General features: G+C 40.6%; 1 protein-coding gene across 1 annotated transcript; it reads left to right on the top strand.

Moving 5' to 3' along the window:
* Positions 1–16,702: 16,702 nt before the first annotated feature.
* On the top strand, positions 16,703–17,463 carry LOC107816061 (dirigent protein 22-like). The gene has a single exon (XM_016641736.2). It carries the CDS (start codon positions 16,771–16,773, stop codon positions 17,338–17,340), a length of 570 nt encoding a protein of 189 aa, XP_016497222.2. The 5' UTR covers positions 16,703–16,770; the 3' UTR covers positions 17,341–17,463.
* Positions 17,464–18,322: the final 859 nt, after the last annotated feature.

Below are 18,322 nucleotides of genomic sequence, written 5' to 3'. Positions count from 1 at the left end.
GTTCTGACAAATCAATTTATTATGAATACATGTCTCAGTCTAGTTCTATTCAGCATTACTGTATCATGTAAATCAGTATGGTTCAGTATTTCAGTATTAGGTGTTGTAGTATGATTCTCAGTTCCTGATTCTAAATTCCTGAATGTTGAACACCTGTATTTGGGCCGTAGTCTATGCTTTATGCATATTTGGGCCTAAGGCCGTAGTTTATGCTTTATGCATATTTGTGCCCGAGGTTGTAGTTTATGATTTATGCATCTTTGGGCTTGAGGTCGTAGTTATGTATACATATACTTGGGCCCGAGATCGTAGCTTGTGCATATATATATTGGGCCTGAGGCCGTAGTTTATTTAATTAGATAAATAGGTGGTTCATCATTCAGAATAGGGAGTATTCATATCCTCACTTCCTATGTTTAGTTCAGTTATCAATTATTGGTTATCAGTTCAATTTCAGTTTAAGTATTTACAGTTCTTTCTTTCAGTTGTTTTACATACTAGTGCAATTCAAATGTTCTAACATTCCTTTTTTCCTAAGGCCTGCATCTCGCGATGCGGGTAATGATTTACAGGTTGACAATTCTGCTTGCTAGGACATTTTGTATCAGCTATTGGTGAGCCCCAATTTTTCGGGGCATTATCTTTCTTTTTTCAATCTATATAGTATTTCAGTTAGTAAGGTATGCCTGGGACCTTGTCTCAGTAAACAGTTAGCATTTTTGTATTCTTAGAGGCTTCGCAGACTATAGTCCAGTTAGTTAGATACTTGCAGGCTTTTACGTGTTAGCCTTATAGGCTACTCATTTACACTTGCAGACTTTTCAGTGTTGTTCGCATTTATCATATTTCAGTCAGACTCTTTAGTAGATCAGCATGCCGCATGTTTATATTCAGCTTACAGTTATACCATATGTTAATCCATCTATCCAGTTGGTTCGCTCAGTCACATGCAGTCAGGCATCGAGTGTCGTGTTACGCCCAGGCCATGGTTCGGGGCATGACAAAGCTTGGTATCAGAGCCTAGGTTCAAGAGTCCTAAAGAGTCTATAAAGTTGTGTCAAGTGGGGTCACTTTTATGTGTGTGTACGCCACATGTGTAAACAGTTGTCTACCAAGACATCTAGGATTGTTTCATTTTTTTCATACTCTAGATCATGCAGTTAGAGCTATGCTTTCGGGAATTTGTCTAACTCGTGCGAATTACGTATTTTAGAAAATGACTGCAAAATGAAAGTACACCACGAGGGCTTCAGCTACTGCTCATGAGGAGGTCATTTTGGCCCAGGGATTTGCATCGGGCTCAGTGCCCAGTGGTTCAAACATGGATGTCATGGGAGCTATCCAGTTGCTCACGCCAATTGTTGCTACTCATGCTTAAAGGCAAGGAACAAGTGTTGTTGATGAGACGAGTAGTTCTAACTCCAGGGAATTCCTCAACATGAAATCTCCAGTTTTCACAGGGTCCAAAAAGGATAAGGATCCGCAAAACTTCATTGATGATGTTTAGAAGATATTTCGAGTGATGCATGCTACAGACAGTGAGGCAGTAGAGCTTGATGCGTACCAACTAAAGGATGTTTCTAACACTTGGTATGAAACATGGGAAGAGTCTTGAGGGGAGGATGCAACTCCTACGACTTGGAAAGAGTTTGCAGACGCATTTCTTGAGCATTTTCTACCTATGAGGTCTTAGAAGATAAGGCTTTAGAGTTTGATAGACTCAAACAGGATAAGATGAGTGTGAACAAGTACTACCTCAAGTTCGTCTCTCTGGCCAAGTATGCTCCATAAATGGTACGTGATATGAGGGCCAGAGTTAGGCGGTTTGTGTTGGGGCTTTCAGATGACTTATTTTTTGATGCTAATATAGCTGCTCAGAACAATGACATGACCATTACTAAGATGGTTGCCTTTGTTCAAGGGAACGAAGATAGGCTGAAGAAAGAAGAGCGGCTACAGAGTAAAAAAGACAAGAAATTCAGCAAGAGAGCTAAGTCTACAGAAAATTTTAGCCATGGGGGATCTCGAGGAGGTGGTAATAACCAGTTCTTCAGGAAACGAAAATCAGGACTTGCTCCATCTTCAGCTAGTGCACCAGTTTAGAGATCCAAGTTTAACAAAAAAAAAAGCAAGAATTTAAGAGCAGTAGGCTCACAGTAACATGCTAGTGTGGGCTATAGAGGCCTTGTGTACCCTACTTGTAACACGTGTGGTAAGAAGCACTCAGGGTGTGTCGTTCGGTCACAAATGGTTGCTTTGGGTGCGGTTAGAAGGGCCACTTCTTGAGGGGTTGTCCATCAGCAAAGCAGAATAATGGAGGCAATGTTGCTCAGTCCACTAATTCAGCAGCCCCTCATAACTCTTAGGACCAACAAGGGCATGGTTCATCAAATTTCGGTAATGTGCGCGGTGGTCGGAACCACTTGTATGCACTGGTAGACCATCAGGATACAGATGCTCGTGGAGATGTTGTCACGGGTATGATAACAGTCTTCACCTTTGATGTTTACGCTCTTATGGATCCGGGATCCACCCGATCCTATGTAACACCATATATTGCTAAGAAATTTGGGATAGAACCAAAAAAGTTGTGTGAACTCTTTGAAGTGTCCATTCCAACTAGAGAATCAGTTATAAATAGACGTATTTATAGGGGATGTCTAGTCAAAGTGTATCATCACCTTACTGTAGCAGACTTAGTAGAATTCGAGATGGTAGACTTCGATGCAATCATAGACATGGATTTGTTAGAGTCTTGTTATGCCACAGTGGGTTGTAGAACCAAAATAGTAAGTTTCGCATTTCCTGGTGAACCAGTCCTAGAATGGAAGGGCGATACAGTAGAACCTAGAGGTAGGTTTATTTCCTATATTAATGCCAGAAAGATGATCTCTAAAGGGTATATCTACCATCTAATTCGAGTTAAGGATGCAGATGCTCAGATTCCCACTCTCCAATCAGTACCAATTGTAAATGAGTTCCCAGAAGTGTTTCCTGAAGATCTTCCCGGAGTCCCTCCCGATAGAGAGATTGACTTTGGAATTGATCTACTCTCAGGCACTAAGCCAATATCTATTTCGCCTTATAGAATGGCTCCGGTAGAGTTGAAAGAGCTAAAATTCCAGTTGAAAGATGTTCTAGATAAGGGATTTATAAGGCCAAGTATATCACTTTGGGGTGCACCGGTCTTGTTTATCCGAAAGAAGGATGGGTATTTTTGCATGTGCATTGACTATTGTCGGTTGAATAAAGTCACCATCAAGAACAAGTACCATCTTCCTAGAATAGATGATTTATTTGATCAACTTTAGGGTGGCCAGTGTTATTCCATGATTGACCTCAGATCAGGGTACAATAAGTTGAAGGTTAAGGAAGTTGATATTCTTAAAACAACTTTCAGGACCCGTTATGTGCATTTCAAATTTTTGGTTATGTCGTTTTGTTAGCAAATGCACCGGCAGCTATCATGGACCTTATGAACAAAGTCTTCAAGACTTATCTTGATTTGTTCGTTATTGTGTTTATTGATGATATCTTGATTTATTCCCATAGCGAGATGAACCATGCAGAACATCCAAGAATTGTGTTGTAGACACTATAGGATGACAAGTTATATGCGAAATTTTATAAGTGTGAATTTTGGTTGAAATTAGTAGCATTTTTGGGCCATGTCATCTCAGGCAAAGGCGTGCTGGTGGATTTTTAGAAAATATAGGCAGTGAAGAATTGGCCTAGACCCACCTTAGTATCTGATATAAGATGTTTCTTGGGTCTAGCAAGTTATTACATGCATTTCGTAGAAGGATTTTCCTCTATCTCATCCCCTTTGACTAGAGTGAGTCAAAATAAGGTCAGGTTTTAGTAGTCAGAAGCTTGCGAGAAAATTTTTGAGGAGTTGAAGAAGAGGTTGACTTCAGCTCCTGTCTTGACGCTACCGGAAGGAACTGGAGGGTTCGTTGTTTATTGTGATGCTTTAGGGGTTGGTCTTGGATGCATGTTAATGTGGCACGTTAAAGTCATAGCCTACACATCAAGACAACTCAGGGCTCACGAGAAGAATTATTCATCTCATGATCTTGAGTTAGCTGGGGTGGTATTTGCGCTAAAGATCTGGTGCCATTGTTTAAATAGAGTGCATGTTGATATTTTCACATATCACAAGAGTCTCCAATACATCTTTAAGCAAAGAGAATTGAATCTTCGTCAGAGAAGGTGGCTCAAATTGCTCAAGGATTATGATGTTGATATCCTCTATCATCCGGAGAAAGCAAATGTTGTAGCTGATGCTCTAAGTTGGCATTCTATGGGAAGCTTAACTCATGTTAAAGAAGACAAATGAACTATAACGAAGGAAGTCCACCACTTAACAAGCCTAGGAGTTTGACTTCTAGACTCCGAAGATGATGGCGTTGTTTTTCAAAACATGGCTGAATCCTCCTTAGTAGCCGAAGTGAAGGAAAAACAGTTTGATGATCTCTACTTCTTATAGCTGAAAGAGGGGATTCACCAACACAAGACTATGACTTTTGAACAAGGGGGAGATGATGGTACTTTGAGGTACAGAGGTAGACTATGCATTCCGGACGTAGATGGGCTCAGAGAGCAGATTATGTCTGAAGCCCACAATTCCAGGTATTCTATTCACCTAGGTTCTACAAAGATGTCTCGTGAACTTAAGGAGATTTATTGGTGGAATGACATGAAAAAAAACATAGCAGATTTTGTGGCTAAGTGTCCAAATTGTCAGCAGGTGAAAGCTTAACACCAGCGGGCTGATGGTTTGGCTCAGAGTATAGAAATACCCGTTTGGAAATGGGAAATGATAAACATGGACTTCATAACGGGTTTACCTCGCTCATTTCGGAAGCATGATTCAGTTTGGATGATTGTAGACCGACTTACCAAGTCAGCTCACTTCTTGCTAGTGAAGACTACAGATTCAGCAGAGGATTATGCCAAGTTGTATATCTAGGAAATTATCTGATTGCATGGGACTCCTTTTTCCATCATCCCAGCTCATGGTGCTCAGTTCACAATGAACTTTTAGAAATCCTTTCAGAAAAGATTGGACATAGGGGTGCACCTCCGCACACCTTTTCATCCTCAGAAGATGGCCAAGCAGAGCGCACTATTAAGACTCTTGAGGATATGTTGAGGGCGTGTGTTATCGATTTTAAAGGTAATTGGGATGATCATCTACCCCTCATTGAGTTTGCTTATTATAACAACTACCACTTTAGTATAAAGATGGAACTGTATGAAGCTCTGTATGGGCGAAGGTGTAGATCACCAATAGGTTGGTTCGAAGTTGGCGAAGCGGAGTTGTTGGGACCCAATTTTGTCTATTAGGCTATGGAGAAAGTCAAGTTGATTCAAGAGCATTTGAAGACGGCTCATAGTCGCCAAAATTCCTATTCGGACGTGCGGCGTAGAGACTTAGAGTTCCAAGTTGATGATTGGGTGTTTCTGAAAGTTGCGCCTACGAAAGGCGTTATGAGATTTTGGAAGAAGGGAAATCTTAGTCCTCGCTATATTGGGCCATATAGAATCCTCCGAAGGATCGGGCAAGTGGCTTATGAGTTAGAATTGCCACAAGAATTAGTCGTTGTACACCAAGTGTTTCATGTGTGTATGTTGAAGAAATTCTTGGGAGACTTATATCTTGTGGTTCCTATAGAGATTATAGGGGTTAAAGATAGCCTAAATAACGAAGAAATTCTAGTGGCTATCCTTGATCGTCAAATCCGCAAGCTCAAATCTAAGGAAATTGTCTTCAGTGAAAGTGCTTTGGGGGAATCAGAAGGTTGAAGAGGCTATGTAGGAAGCCGAAGAGGACATGAAGTCAAGATACCCCCATCTCTTTGAAGAGCAAGCGGAAAATGTAGAAGGTAACTAGCCCTCTCATTCAGACCTTATATTATAATCTCCATGACTTTCAGCATTCAGTCAGTTTAGTGGCCATTCAGTTTAGTACCTATTCAGTTCTGTATCTCAGCAGTTCAATAATAGTGTATTCATTCAGTTTAGTATGCATGTGTTCATGACATTTCAGTGTTCACATGTTTCCATCAGTCTTGTTTAAAGTCCAGAGTTAGCTGTAGTTACAATCAGGACAATAATTCAAGGACGAATGGTCCCAAGGGGGAGATACTCCGTAAATTCGGCTTATTTGTGGATGCGTTAAATGAGTATTAATGTGACATTTTATACATTCCAAGTCCCATCGGGAGTATGGGTGGAAACAATTGTTTTAGAATCAAGACCGAGAGTGAGGTGCATAAAATTTGATAGAATCAACTAAGTTTATGGGAGGTCCGCCTTACAGCCTTAGAGAGTGCAAGGCCATGAAATCACATAGCCTTAGACAGTGCAAGGCCATGAAAACTCACAACCTTAGACAGTGCAAGGCACTGTCCTGTGCATTAACCTTAGTGCCCCTGACAGTGCAAGGTCATGTAGTTTTGGCACCTATGATGATGCCTCGTGCCGACGATATTTATCCGATCTACTTTTATTCCTCCTCAATTTTGGGATGTGTAGACTTATTTAAAAACCCTACCTCTTCCCCCACACCCCAAACCACGAAAACGTACTCTAGAAAGGGAAGCTTTCAAGAATTTAACTTCCCCAAGGTCCCTCCATCAGCCAAGGTAAGTTCTAACGATGATTCTAAGTTATTTCAATTCTCTAACACCTTATTAACATGGGTAAATCCTTCAAATCATTAGATATTCGATCAAGACACCATTTATGAGAAAATAAACCCTAGAACTCGAATTCAAGAGGATTGAACTTCAAAAAGGTAATACTTCTACTCCCTAATCATTTATATCTATAAATTGATGAGTTTGTAGGAGAATAGTAGATGTGTTTAATAAAGGGAATCAAATGAACTATGCTACGGTTTTGGGTTGTTAACTTAAGATTGTTATAACTACTTGGGTGATGAGAAATGGTGTTAGTTATATCTGTTTGGGATTGTAGAACCACCTAGACATAGTAGAATGAGAATTGGGTGAAGAAAACACCATTAATGAGGGCTATGAGGTTTTACGCCATAAGGTGTTTGATAAAATGCCTAAGTGACTAAAACATGAGCATTAGTGCTAATATTGGTTCCTCTTGATATATATTGCCATAGATTATCGTGAAAGAGACGACAAACATTTGATACTCTTAAAAAGGGCCAGTGTTAAGGTATGTGAGTATAACTCTCTTTACGTTTGAGAATGTTTATGATTCTCCTTACATCCCATTCTTCATGGCAATTATGAGTTTCCTCAGAAAGTAATTATGCCTTAGTTCCATGAATAATTATAGAACTTATATTCTCTAGATGGCATAGTTTCATAATCGTTCAATATCCTATGAGTTTCAGTTCTAACAAATCAATTTATTATGAATACATGTCTCAGTCTAGTTCTATTCAGCATTCCAATATCATGTAACTCAGTATGGTTCAGTATTTCAGTATTATGTATTGCAATATGATTCTCAGTTCCTGATTCTAAATTCCTTAATGTTGAACACCTGTATTTGGTCCTGAGGCTTAGTTTATGCTTTATGCGTATTTGGGCCTGAGACTGTAAATTATGCTTTATGCATCTTTGGGCCTGAGGCCATAGTTATGTATACATATACTTGGGCCCGAGGCCGTAGCTTTTGCACATATATATTGGGCCTGAGGCCGTAGTTTATTTATTCAGATAAATAGGTGGTTTATCATTTAGAAGATGGAGTATTCATATCCTTACTTCTTATGTTTAGTTCAGTTATCAATTATCCGTTATCAGTTCGATTTCAGTTTCAGTATTTATAATTCTTTCTTTTAGTTGTTTTACATGCTAGTGCAATTCAAATGTACATGTGTTGTGATCTGGTGTAGCTTGTGGTGTTATATGAGTGAGATGGCTATCGAGATGCAGGTCGTTTATTGCACCTCAGTCGTGCTTGGCATTTTTTAGCACATGGCGCTATCTGTCTCCCAAGGGTTTTGTTTATGCACTTAACATACTGGTGGTCAATATTCGGGCATATTGTGGGTATGAACATATTGGCTCGGTAAATGTTTCCTTATTAATTGTTATGTGTGGATCGGGTGGCACACTGATATTTAGATCGGGTTGCGTGCCGCAACGGTATCATGTTGGGTACGGTTCCTTGTATGTACCTCGTGTGTTCTGTTTCTCATCTTTTAGATAGGTACGTAGCATCTTGTTGGTTGTCTTATTCGATACATGGGCTGGTTAGTTCTTCACCAGAGTTTGTTTTCACTTATTGGTCATATTCGAATTGTTGATTATTGGTGCATTGGTGGCGTCATTGGAAATTTTAGGTGGTGTTTGAGGTGTCTTATTGCCGAGCAACTTGTACTGCGCGAGAAAAGGTTGTGGTACCTGGAACCAGTGTAATCGGATTTATATGATGTATATGAGAAGGAAAATGTCACTAATCAATTCAGAATAAGGCAATGGTACCTGTCAAGCGGAGAGGCTCCATGAGTATTAATTTGGTGGGTGGTTATGAGTTTCTACACATCACTTTCATCATTGCAGTATTATGAGGGTTGGAATAGGGATTATATGTGTTATGAGGTATACTACAGACATCTGGTTCGTGAAGTTGAAACTATTATAGTTGGTGGATGTTACTATGGAGATACGAGTTGTATGGTGCATTGTGTGATTTTAGCATGGGTGCATTATCATGTTTTGGTACAACGGGTTGAGATCGATACAGTGTTTGTATGTTAGAATCGGAACTTATAGAAAATTCTTGATGTTGGAATTTGGTTCTAAGGCTTGTGGGCTAAGGTAGCAGGAAGGATCTTTAGTCTGGCTTGAGAAAATGTGCTCATATGGGTTGGGGTGGCACGGGTAGGTGTGCATGGTGTCAAACAGTGATTTTGGGAAACTCCGCAACGATTCTTGGGACCCTCGAGGACGAACGTATGTTCAAGTGGGGGAGAATGTAATGACCCGACCGGTCGTTTTGAGCTCTAGCGTGTTGTTCGGCAGTTTGAGGCCTATAGTGGCGTCACCTTATGTATTATGACTTGCATGTGTGGTTGGTTTTGATTTTTGGGAAGTTCAGAGTTGATTTGGAAGGATAATTCACAAATCGGAAGCTTTAAGTTGGAAGAGTTGACCAAGGTTTGACTTTTGAGTAAACGACCTCGAAATCGGGATTTGAAGGTTCCAATAGGTTCAATAATTTTCTGAATGATGTTTATTGCTACATGTCTTTGAAATATAAAATAAAAGCTTTCTGCCCGTGATGTTATTTCCCCATTTGGTCGGGAATATTTCTGACCACATTCTCTCATAATTTGTTATAGATTAGACTTATCTCTCTCCTCTTCTCTCACAATAGATTAGACTTATCGCTTCGTAGATTATATACTAAACCCTAGCCAGTGGGAATTTCTGCTTCAATTAGGTCTGTCATAATCAATGAAGTATCAGTATCGAATCTTCTGATTTGTGCACGTTGAACGAGAAGCTCTAACGTCTCTCTCTGATATCATTCACCGGACTTTTGGCGACCACCGGACCAGGTAAGACCCCCACCCCAGCCCACCACTACCCACCCCACCCCTATCTTCTTTTCCTCTCTCTCTCCTGCGTCCTTCTTCTTCCCCCTTACTCCCCTCCCCCTTTTTTTTGCTTTTCAGATCAACCCCCCTTTTTATATTTCCCTTTTCTTCTTCTCCTTTCTTTCCCTCCCCTATACCTTATCTCTTCCACCCCCGTCCCCCTATTTTCTAGCGCACTGATCTAGCCTAGCGGCGGTGGCGGCTGAGACAATTTTTCGGCGAGCCTCGGGCAAAGCAGGCGGGAACTTCCAAAACATAGCTGTTGTGGACAACACCTTTCTCGGCACTCTTGGTGACTTCAGGTTCTATTGTTCTTGCTTTGAATTTTCTATTCTGCTCGCGGGAGTTGGTACCTCCCGTTTTCCAGTTTCCCTTTGTTGTGTGAGTTAAATTGGTGGCATCTTACCTCGTACTAGTTTATTTATAGTATTAGTGTGCCTGTTGTTGCAACTTGTATTCTTCTGGTTTGGTCTGTTGCCTTGTGTGATAGTGATTCCCCTTACTCTGCCGTAGGTGTAGTGGCTGTGGTCTGGGATAGTCGAGTGAGGTCATGTCCTCGGGGGGAACGGGGGGTGGGGCGGGAGGTAGGGCAGGGTTTAGGGGGTAGGGCGATAGGCAAGGGAGTTAAAGGGAATAAGGGTGTTTGTAGGTTGAGAATTGGGTCATGGAACGTAGGTACATTGACGGGTAAATCTATAGAGTTGGTGAAGATCCTCCAGAAGAGGAAGGTCAATATAGCGTGTGTCTAGGAGACAAGGTGGGTAGGGTTGAGGGTGAGGGACGTAGATGGGTATAAACTTTGGTACTCAGGAGTCCAGAAAGGTAAGAATGGAGTGGGCATCTTGGTGGATAGGGAACTTAGAGAGTCTGTAGTTGAGGTTAGATAAGTGAATGATAGATTGATGATTATTAAGTTGGTGGTTGGAGAGTGCACCCTAAACATCGTTAGCGCCTATGCGCCGCATGTGGGCCTAGATGAGGAGGTTAAACGGCGCTTCTGGGAAGCGTTAGATGAGATAGTGTGCCAGGTTCCGCCTGCTGAGAAGTATTCATAAGAGGGAATTTCAATGGGCATATTGGGTCGACCGCAGGTTGTTATGGCGAGGTGCATGGAGGCTTCGGTTTTGGGGAGAGGAACGGAGGAGGTACATCGTTGTTGGACTTCGCTAAGGCTCTTGGGTTGGTGATTGCGAACTCTAGATTTCGAAAGAGGGAGGGGCATTTGGTTACTTTTCAAAATGCAGTAGCGAAGACCCAGATTGACTATTTCCTCCTCAGGAGGTGTGACAGAGGGTTGTGGAAAGATTGAAAGGTGATTCCGGGTGAGATACTCGCGACGCAGCATAGGCTCTTAGTGATGGACATTGGTATTATGTTAAAGAGGAGAAAAAGGTCTACTCGAGGAAGCCCGAGAATCATGTGGGGAGCCTTAACTAAGGATAAAGCCCAAGCATTGGAGGGGCGGTTGTCGGCTATGGGAGATTGGAGGAGTAGTGGTGACGCGAGCACTATGTGGTCAGCGACAGTAGACTATATTAGGGAGGCTGCGAGAGAGGTGTTAGGGGTCTCGACGGGAGTATCTGGTGGACACAAAGGAGACTGGTGGTAGAATGAAGTGGTCCAAGGTAAAGTGGAAGCAAAGAAGGCGGCGTACCTAAAGTTAGTGGGGAGCATATGTGAGGAGGAGAGGCGAGTGTGCATGGAGAGGTATAAGGTAGCTAGGAAGGAGGCTAAGTTAGCAGTCACAGAGGCTAAGACTGCGGCTTATGGTCGTATGTACGAGGAATTGGGCAAAAAAGGTGGGGAGAAGAAGTTATTCCGGCTGGCCAAGTTGAGAGAGAGGAAGGTTCGGGATTTGGACCAAGTGAGATGCATCAAGGACGAAGATGGTAGAGTATTGATGGAAGATGCCCAGATTAAGAGGAGATAGCAGACTTACTTTCATAAACTTCTAAATGAAGAAGGGGATCGGGATATTGTGCTAGGCGAATTGGAGCATTCCGATAGTCACCGTAACTTTGGGTACTGCAGGCGTATCGAGGTTGAAGAGGTCGTAGGAGCTATGCGTAAGATGAGTAGGGGCAGAGCGACCGAGCTAGACGAGATTCCGGTGGAATTTTGGAAGTGTGTGGGGAGAGCAGGTTTGGAGTAGTTGACTAGGTTGTTTAATATTATTTTTAAGGGGAAGAGGATGCCAGATGAGTGGAGGTGGAGTACGGTGGTTCCATTGTATAAGAACAAAGGTGATATCCAGAGTTGTAACAATTATAGGGGTATCAAATTACTAAGTCATACCATGAAAGTGTGGGAGAGGGTGGTTGAAGCGAGGGTGAGGATGACAGTGTCTGTATCCAACAACCAGTTCGGCTTCATGCCGGGTCGTTCGACTACAGAAGCTATACACCTTGTTAGAAGGTTGGTGGAACTATACAGAGAGAGGAAGAAGGATCTTCACATGGTGTTTATTGACCTAGAGAAAACGTATGACAAGGTTCCTAGAGAAATTCTTTGGAGATGCCTGGAGGAAAACGGTGTGTCGGTGACCTACATTATGGCGATTAAGGACATGCATGATGGGGCTAAGACTCGGGTTAGGATAGTAGGAGGAGACTCTGAGCATTTTCCGGTTGTAATGGGGTTACACCAAGGTTCTGCGCTCAGTCCATTCTTATTCGCCCTAGTGATGGACGCGTTAACACGCCATATTCAAGGGGATGTGCCATGGTGCATGCTATTCGCCGATGACATAGTTCTGATTGAAGAGTCGCGAGCCAGTGTTAACAAGAGGCTGGAGGTTTGGAGACAGGCTCTTGAGTCTAAGGGTTTCAAGATGAGCAGGACGAAGACAGAATACCTGGAGTGTAAGTTCAGCGCTGAGCCAGGGGAAGAGGGCGTGGATGTGAGGCTTTATTCACAGGTCATCTCGAGTAGAGGCAGCTTCAAGTACCTTGGTTCGGTTATCCAGGGGGGAGGGGAGATCGACGAGGATGTCATACACCGTATTGGGGTAGGATGGATAAAATGGAGGTTAGCATCTGGAGTCCTTTGTGATAAGAGAGTGCCACCGATACTCAAAGGTAAGTTTTATAAAGCGGTGGTTAGACCGGCCATGTTGTATGGGGCTGAGTGTTGGCCCGTTAAGAACTCACATATCCAGAAGATCAAAGTAACAGAAATGAGGATGTTGTGGTGAATGTGCGGGCACACTAGGATATATAAGATTAGGAATGATGATATCCGGGAGAAGGTGCATGTGGCTCCCATTGATGACAAGATGCGGGAAGCGAGGCTTAGATGGTTTGGACATGTTCAGAGGAGAAGCCCAGATGCTCCGGTACCGAGGTGTGAGCAGCTGGTTGTGGATGGCACGAGAAGAGGTAGAGAGCGGCCTAAGAAGTATTGGGGAGAGGTGATCAGGCAGGATATGGCGAGGTTCCAGATTTCCGAGGACATGACACTTGATAGGAAGATGTGGAGGTCGAGTATTAGGGTTGTAGGTTAGGAGGTAGTTGAGTCGTACCTTACTTCGTACCATTGTGGGACTAGCCATATAGGGTTTTTGTCTAAGATAGCTAGTGGCAATGATTTGGCTTACTATTTCGCTTTTCAGTGCATGTCCTATTTACTAGCTATCGCTTTTGCTTTGCATCTTTCTTCTATATTTCACGGTGTTCCTATTTTTCTTATGATTGTTGTGGTGATACTAATATTTACTAATATTGTCTCCCTTTGCTTTGCATCTTTCTTTTGGATTTCATGGTGTTCCTATTTATCCTATGATTGTTGTAGTGATACTAATATTGTCTCTTTTTTGTCATTTTGTCTTTTTATTTTTTTGAGCCGAGGGTCTTTCGGAAACAGTCTCTCTACTCTTTCGGGGTAGGGGTAAGGTCTGCGTACACAATACCCTCCCTAAAACCCATTAGTGGGATTTTACTGGGTTGTTGTTGTTGTTGTGTATGTTCGGGTTGAGTATCGGATGGTCTGGGAGCGTTTCTGTGCTTAATGTGGCAAGTTGGCATTTTAAATATTTTAGAATTTCCTAAGTTTGATTTGAAGTGGACTTTTGTGTTATTGATGTCTGTTTGGGATACCCAGTCTTGGAATAGGTTCGTATTGTGATTTGTGACTTGTACGTAAAATTTGGCGTCATTTCGGAATGTTTAAGTATGGCTCGGACGCATTCGTCGAAGTTTGAATATTTGAAAGTGAAAAGAAGATTTTTTATCATCGATTCGTAATTTGGATGTTGTTTGGTGTGATTTGTGGCCTCGAGAAGGTTCATGTCATGTTTTTGGACTGGTCGAGGTGATTGGACGGGGTCCCGGGGGCCTCTGGTGTGATTCGGGGTGATTTCGGACAAGGATGGGTGTTTTGATGTTGCTGGTTGTTGATGTTAGTGTCATGCTTAGCGATCGTGAGTGGACTTACGCGATCTCAAAGAAGGAAATTGGTATCTGCCTTTTTGTGCTTCCCGAACGCGAAGAATGAGCCGCGAACATGAAGAAGGACTAGGGGTCAGGGGTACTTTACCCTACGTGAACACGACAAGGTAGTCGCGAACGCGATGAGTTGTTTGGCTCGCAGTTCGCCTTTCACGAATACGAAGAGGCAACCACGAATGGGAAATAGGAGTTCTCGGCTGGGGGCGAGTTGGTCAACGTGAACGCGATGGATTGGATGCGAACGCGATGCAGTGGGCTATTAGGCCTTCGCGAACGCGACAAGGGGCACGCGAATGCGAAGAAGGTTGGCCCTGGGCAGACTTGTTTTAAATCGGGATTTGGCTCATTTTCATCTCATTTCTTCCATGGGAGCTGACTTTTGAGCGATTTTGGAGTTCCATTTTCATCATTTATTATGAGGTAAGTGATTGCTACACATTGTGAGTAAAATATACGAATTTAGGCTTCTAAATTCAAATTTTTGGTAGAAATTCAAGAATTTGAACTCAATTTGCTAGTTTAATTACTTGAATTTATAATTGAAATTGATTTGAGAATATATTAAGCCGAGCTTTATCACCTTGAGTTGTTTGGAGAGATATTTGATAGACGGTAAAAGTCATGTTTACTTTATTCTCCTGTACCTGTGTTGCAAACACGTGAATTTGATAGTTTCTTCCTTTCGTGTGGATCGGGCCGAACGCCTCGGCAGTATACTGAGATGCATCTATGGTTCGCGCCGGTCGACCCTCGACAGTGTACACACTATTCTGGATCGGGTTGTACGACCTCAGCATAACTCGTGCACATTATCGCTAGGAGTCCGAATATTCATGAGATTTTCCTTTGATTGAGACCTGGCATTTATATGGTATTCCTTATCTGTTTGCGATGGCTCTTGATATTTCTTATCTGTTGAGATAGCGTATGATATTTGAGAATTTTATGTCGTCATAATGTTGGAGGATTTTTGCTAGTTAAAGTTCTTACCTCATTATTGTTGTTGTGTTTCTTATTCAGTTATAAATTATCATATTGATTTATTGGACCTCTAGTAAGTGTCGATGTCGACCCCTCGTTACTACTTCTCCAGGATTAGGCTAGATACTTACTGGGTACGTGTCGATTTACGTACTCATGCTACACTTCTGCACTAAATGTGCAGGATTTGACAGGTTCATTTGGTAGTCATCTTGGCGTGTAGGAGCAACTACTGAGGGAACTTTATGGTGAGCTACATTCAATGTTGCGTGCCGCAGCCGATAGAGTCTACATCATGTTTATTTACATTATCCTATATATTTTATATTTCAGACATATGTTGTATTATTATTGTACTCCTTAGTATATGCGTAGGCACTTGTGACACCGAATTTTGGGATATTCTAGTTGATGTTTATGGATTTGCACAATATTGTCACTTTTTATTTTTATATCTTACTAATTATGTATGTACCCATGATTTTCAATGCGTAAATTTTTTTATTTAATAAAATTTATGATTTCGAAAGTAATAAAATGAATAAATAATGTTATAGTTCACCGTTGGCTTGTGTAACGGCGATGTTGGGCGCCATCACGGCCTATAGTGGATTTTGGGTCGTGACACCAATGATCTTTTGAAGATGGTGCACAAGATTGGAATGTGAAGGCTCAAAGATGTGAATCGATTGTCTCATTAGGGAGGGTTAATACGTGTTGTACTCTTTTTTCCTTACAAGATTTTGTCCTAAGGGATTTTTCTTCCAAGATTTTTAACGAGGCAACCAAAAGGCGTATTGTTAGATATGTGTACTCTTTTTCCTAATAGGATTTTTTCGCACTGAATTTTATTTCGGTTAAGGTTTTAATGAGGCACATTATCTGTTGAATAGACATTCAAGGGGTAGTGTTATAAATTATATTTTATTTATGGTGAATGTCTATAGAGAGATTTTAGAGTTTGTTACTTTGTGGCTAAGTTACTTTTTTCCTATAAATAAAGGGGTTATATTCCATTATAATTCATCCCAAATTAATGAGAAATCTCTCCCTCTATTTTTCTCTACAATATTCTTCTTCTTTTATTGTTTTATAACAGGAATCAAGTTAAAAATAGGTATAAAGGTTAATGTGTATGCTAATAGGTAGGGCTGCTAAGTGTTTTGGTTGGGTAGGGATGAGTAAATATTTTAGATTCTATGGGTATTCCTGAATGTTTCCCTTTTATTTAGTCAAATTTTCAATGTATCAAAAAAAGAAAGTTAATTAAAACACCAGTATTATATAAAATGATAAATAATTCATCTTCTTTACCTGTTTCCAGCATCCCTATTATTAGTCTTCTTAATCTTTCAGCACTAATTAGCATATTACATGGCCTACATATCCTCAAACTCAATCCTAAAATTCTTATTTTTTTCATTTGGTCAGCGGTGAGCTGTTCACAAGTTTCATCCTAGAACATGCTAAATTTTTTAATCCTACATAAAGATTTAGGAACTTTAATGGATATGTGACCTATTAAAAAACTATACTAATATTTATACAATGTCATACTTTTCAAATTATTAGTTAGCACATGAACCACAAACTATTTGAATAAACATTTAAAAAGTCCATTGATCATCATTTCCTTCTCTCTCACATTTTCTCAAGACTACCCAAACATTTGTGTGTTTCTATGTTTCTATATTTGGAGCTAGCTCGTTCATTTAAATGTAGAAGTGACCAGAAAAAAACAAGGAAGAAATGGAGAAACTTTTATTGATGGTTTGCTTGTTAATGGCAATAACCATGCCTTCAACTCATGGGCTTGATCGAAGTCCAAAAGGAGTGGACAAATGGTTCAAGAAGCTTCCCAATGCAAAAGAAAAAATGACCGAACTTCACTTCTACTTTCATGACACTGTGACTGCCAAGAACCCTTCAGCAATCCAAATAGCCCAAGCCAACATCACCTTTCAATCACCAACTCTTTTTGGCCTATTGAGGATGTTTGACAACTCAATGACTGTTCAACCAGATCCCAATTCAAAAGAAATAGGTCGAGCCCAAGGGATTTATGGCTCGGCCTCGTTTCAAGATATAGAACTTCTTATGACTCTCAACCTTGTGTTCACCGAGGGCAAGTACAATGGTAGCACACTCAGTATCCTCGGACACAACCGGATATTTCACGAGTATAGAGAGTTACCTATTGTTGGTGGTTCAGGCGTTTTCCGACTAGCACGAGGGATCGCCACCGCGAAAACCTACTGGGCTAGTAACACCACGCAGAATGCAATAGTTGAATACCATGTTGTGGTTTTGCATTATTGAACTCTCCCTTGTTTGTTTTGATTTTTCATGTATCCGGATTGGAACTTCTTGTTCCATGTGATGCCAATAATTTAAATGTGTGTAACGAACAAATAAATAAATTGTCTGTCGCCTGTTCATCTATCTAGTTGGAACACTTGTAAATTTCGGTGTGTTGCATATTTTGCTGTTTGAGTGCATTAAATTGTGAAAATATTTCACATCAAGTAGCAATTTAAATTCCTAGATCTCATTTTGTGAGATTATACTGAGTTTATTGCTTTAATGATTCATCCCGTTATTGCTGACTTTTACTAGATATTAGTTGTCTTTTTCTACATCTAAACATTATTTTTCTTTAATCCTCTGTGGGGATTAAAAAGAAGTTAAAGACACTCTCTTTAGATTTATTAAAGTCCATGGTTTACAAACTAATTTAAAAAAAATTAGCAGACCTGGGTGTTATTTTTTAGGAAAATTACCAGTTAGTTAGTACAAAAACTAGGCAATTCACAAAATATTACTAATATTAGTCAATTAGCTATTAGTAGCCAAATAAAAGTTCATTTTTTTCTTTGTTTTGAATGGGTGTTGTAGGAATAGATTGGATACATCTTAAGAAGCTTAAATCTAAATTTTGGGATGATTTGGTAGAGTTTTGAGGTGGTTTGAATTGAAAATTCAAAAAAGAATATGAACATGGAAAAAAATGGTATGTTTTATTTGTGTATCAAATATATATGTATCATATTTGTATCAAATGTATCACATGTATATCCATGTATACCTATGTGTGAGATACATATTTGATACATGTGTAGCAAAAGAATTTATGAACTCGGTTTTAACTACGAATTTTGATTTCAAATCACCTCGAGTCTTCCTCAAAGTTTGTATATTGACTCATCTATATGTTTTTAATGAATTTCAACCCCACCCATTAAAAAAGGTCCCAGCTTTTTGCATAGATTTTTAGAATATATATATATATATTTTTATTTTT

This window comes from Nicotiana tabacum, chromosome 17 (genome assembly GCF_000715075.1).
Source record: "Nicotiana tabacum cultivar K326 chromosome 17, ASM71507v2, whole genome shotgun sequence".
Taxonomy (NCBI): Eukaryota; Viridiplantae; Streptophyta; class Magnoliopsida; order Solanales; family Solanaceae; genus Nicotiana; species Nicotiana tabacum.
Note: the sequence above shows the minus strand (reverse complement) of the source record. Positions and strands in the feature narration are given on the sequence as shown.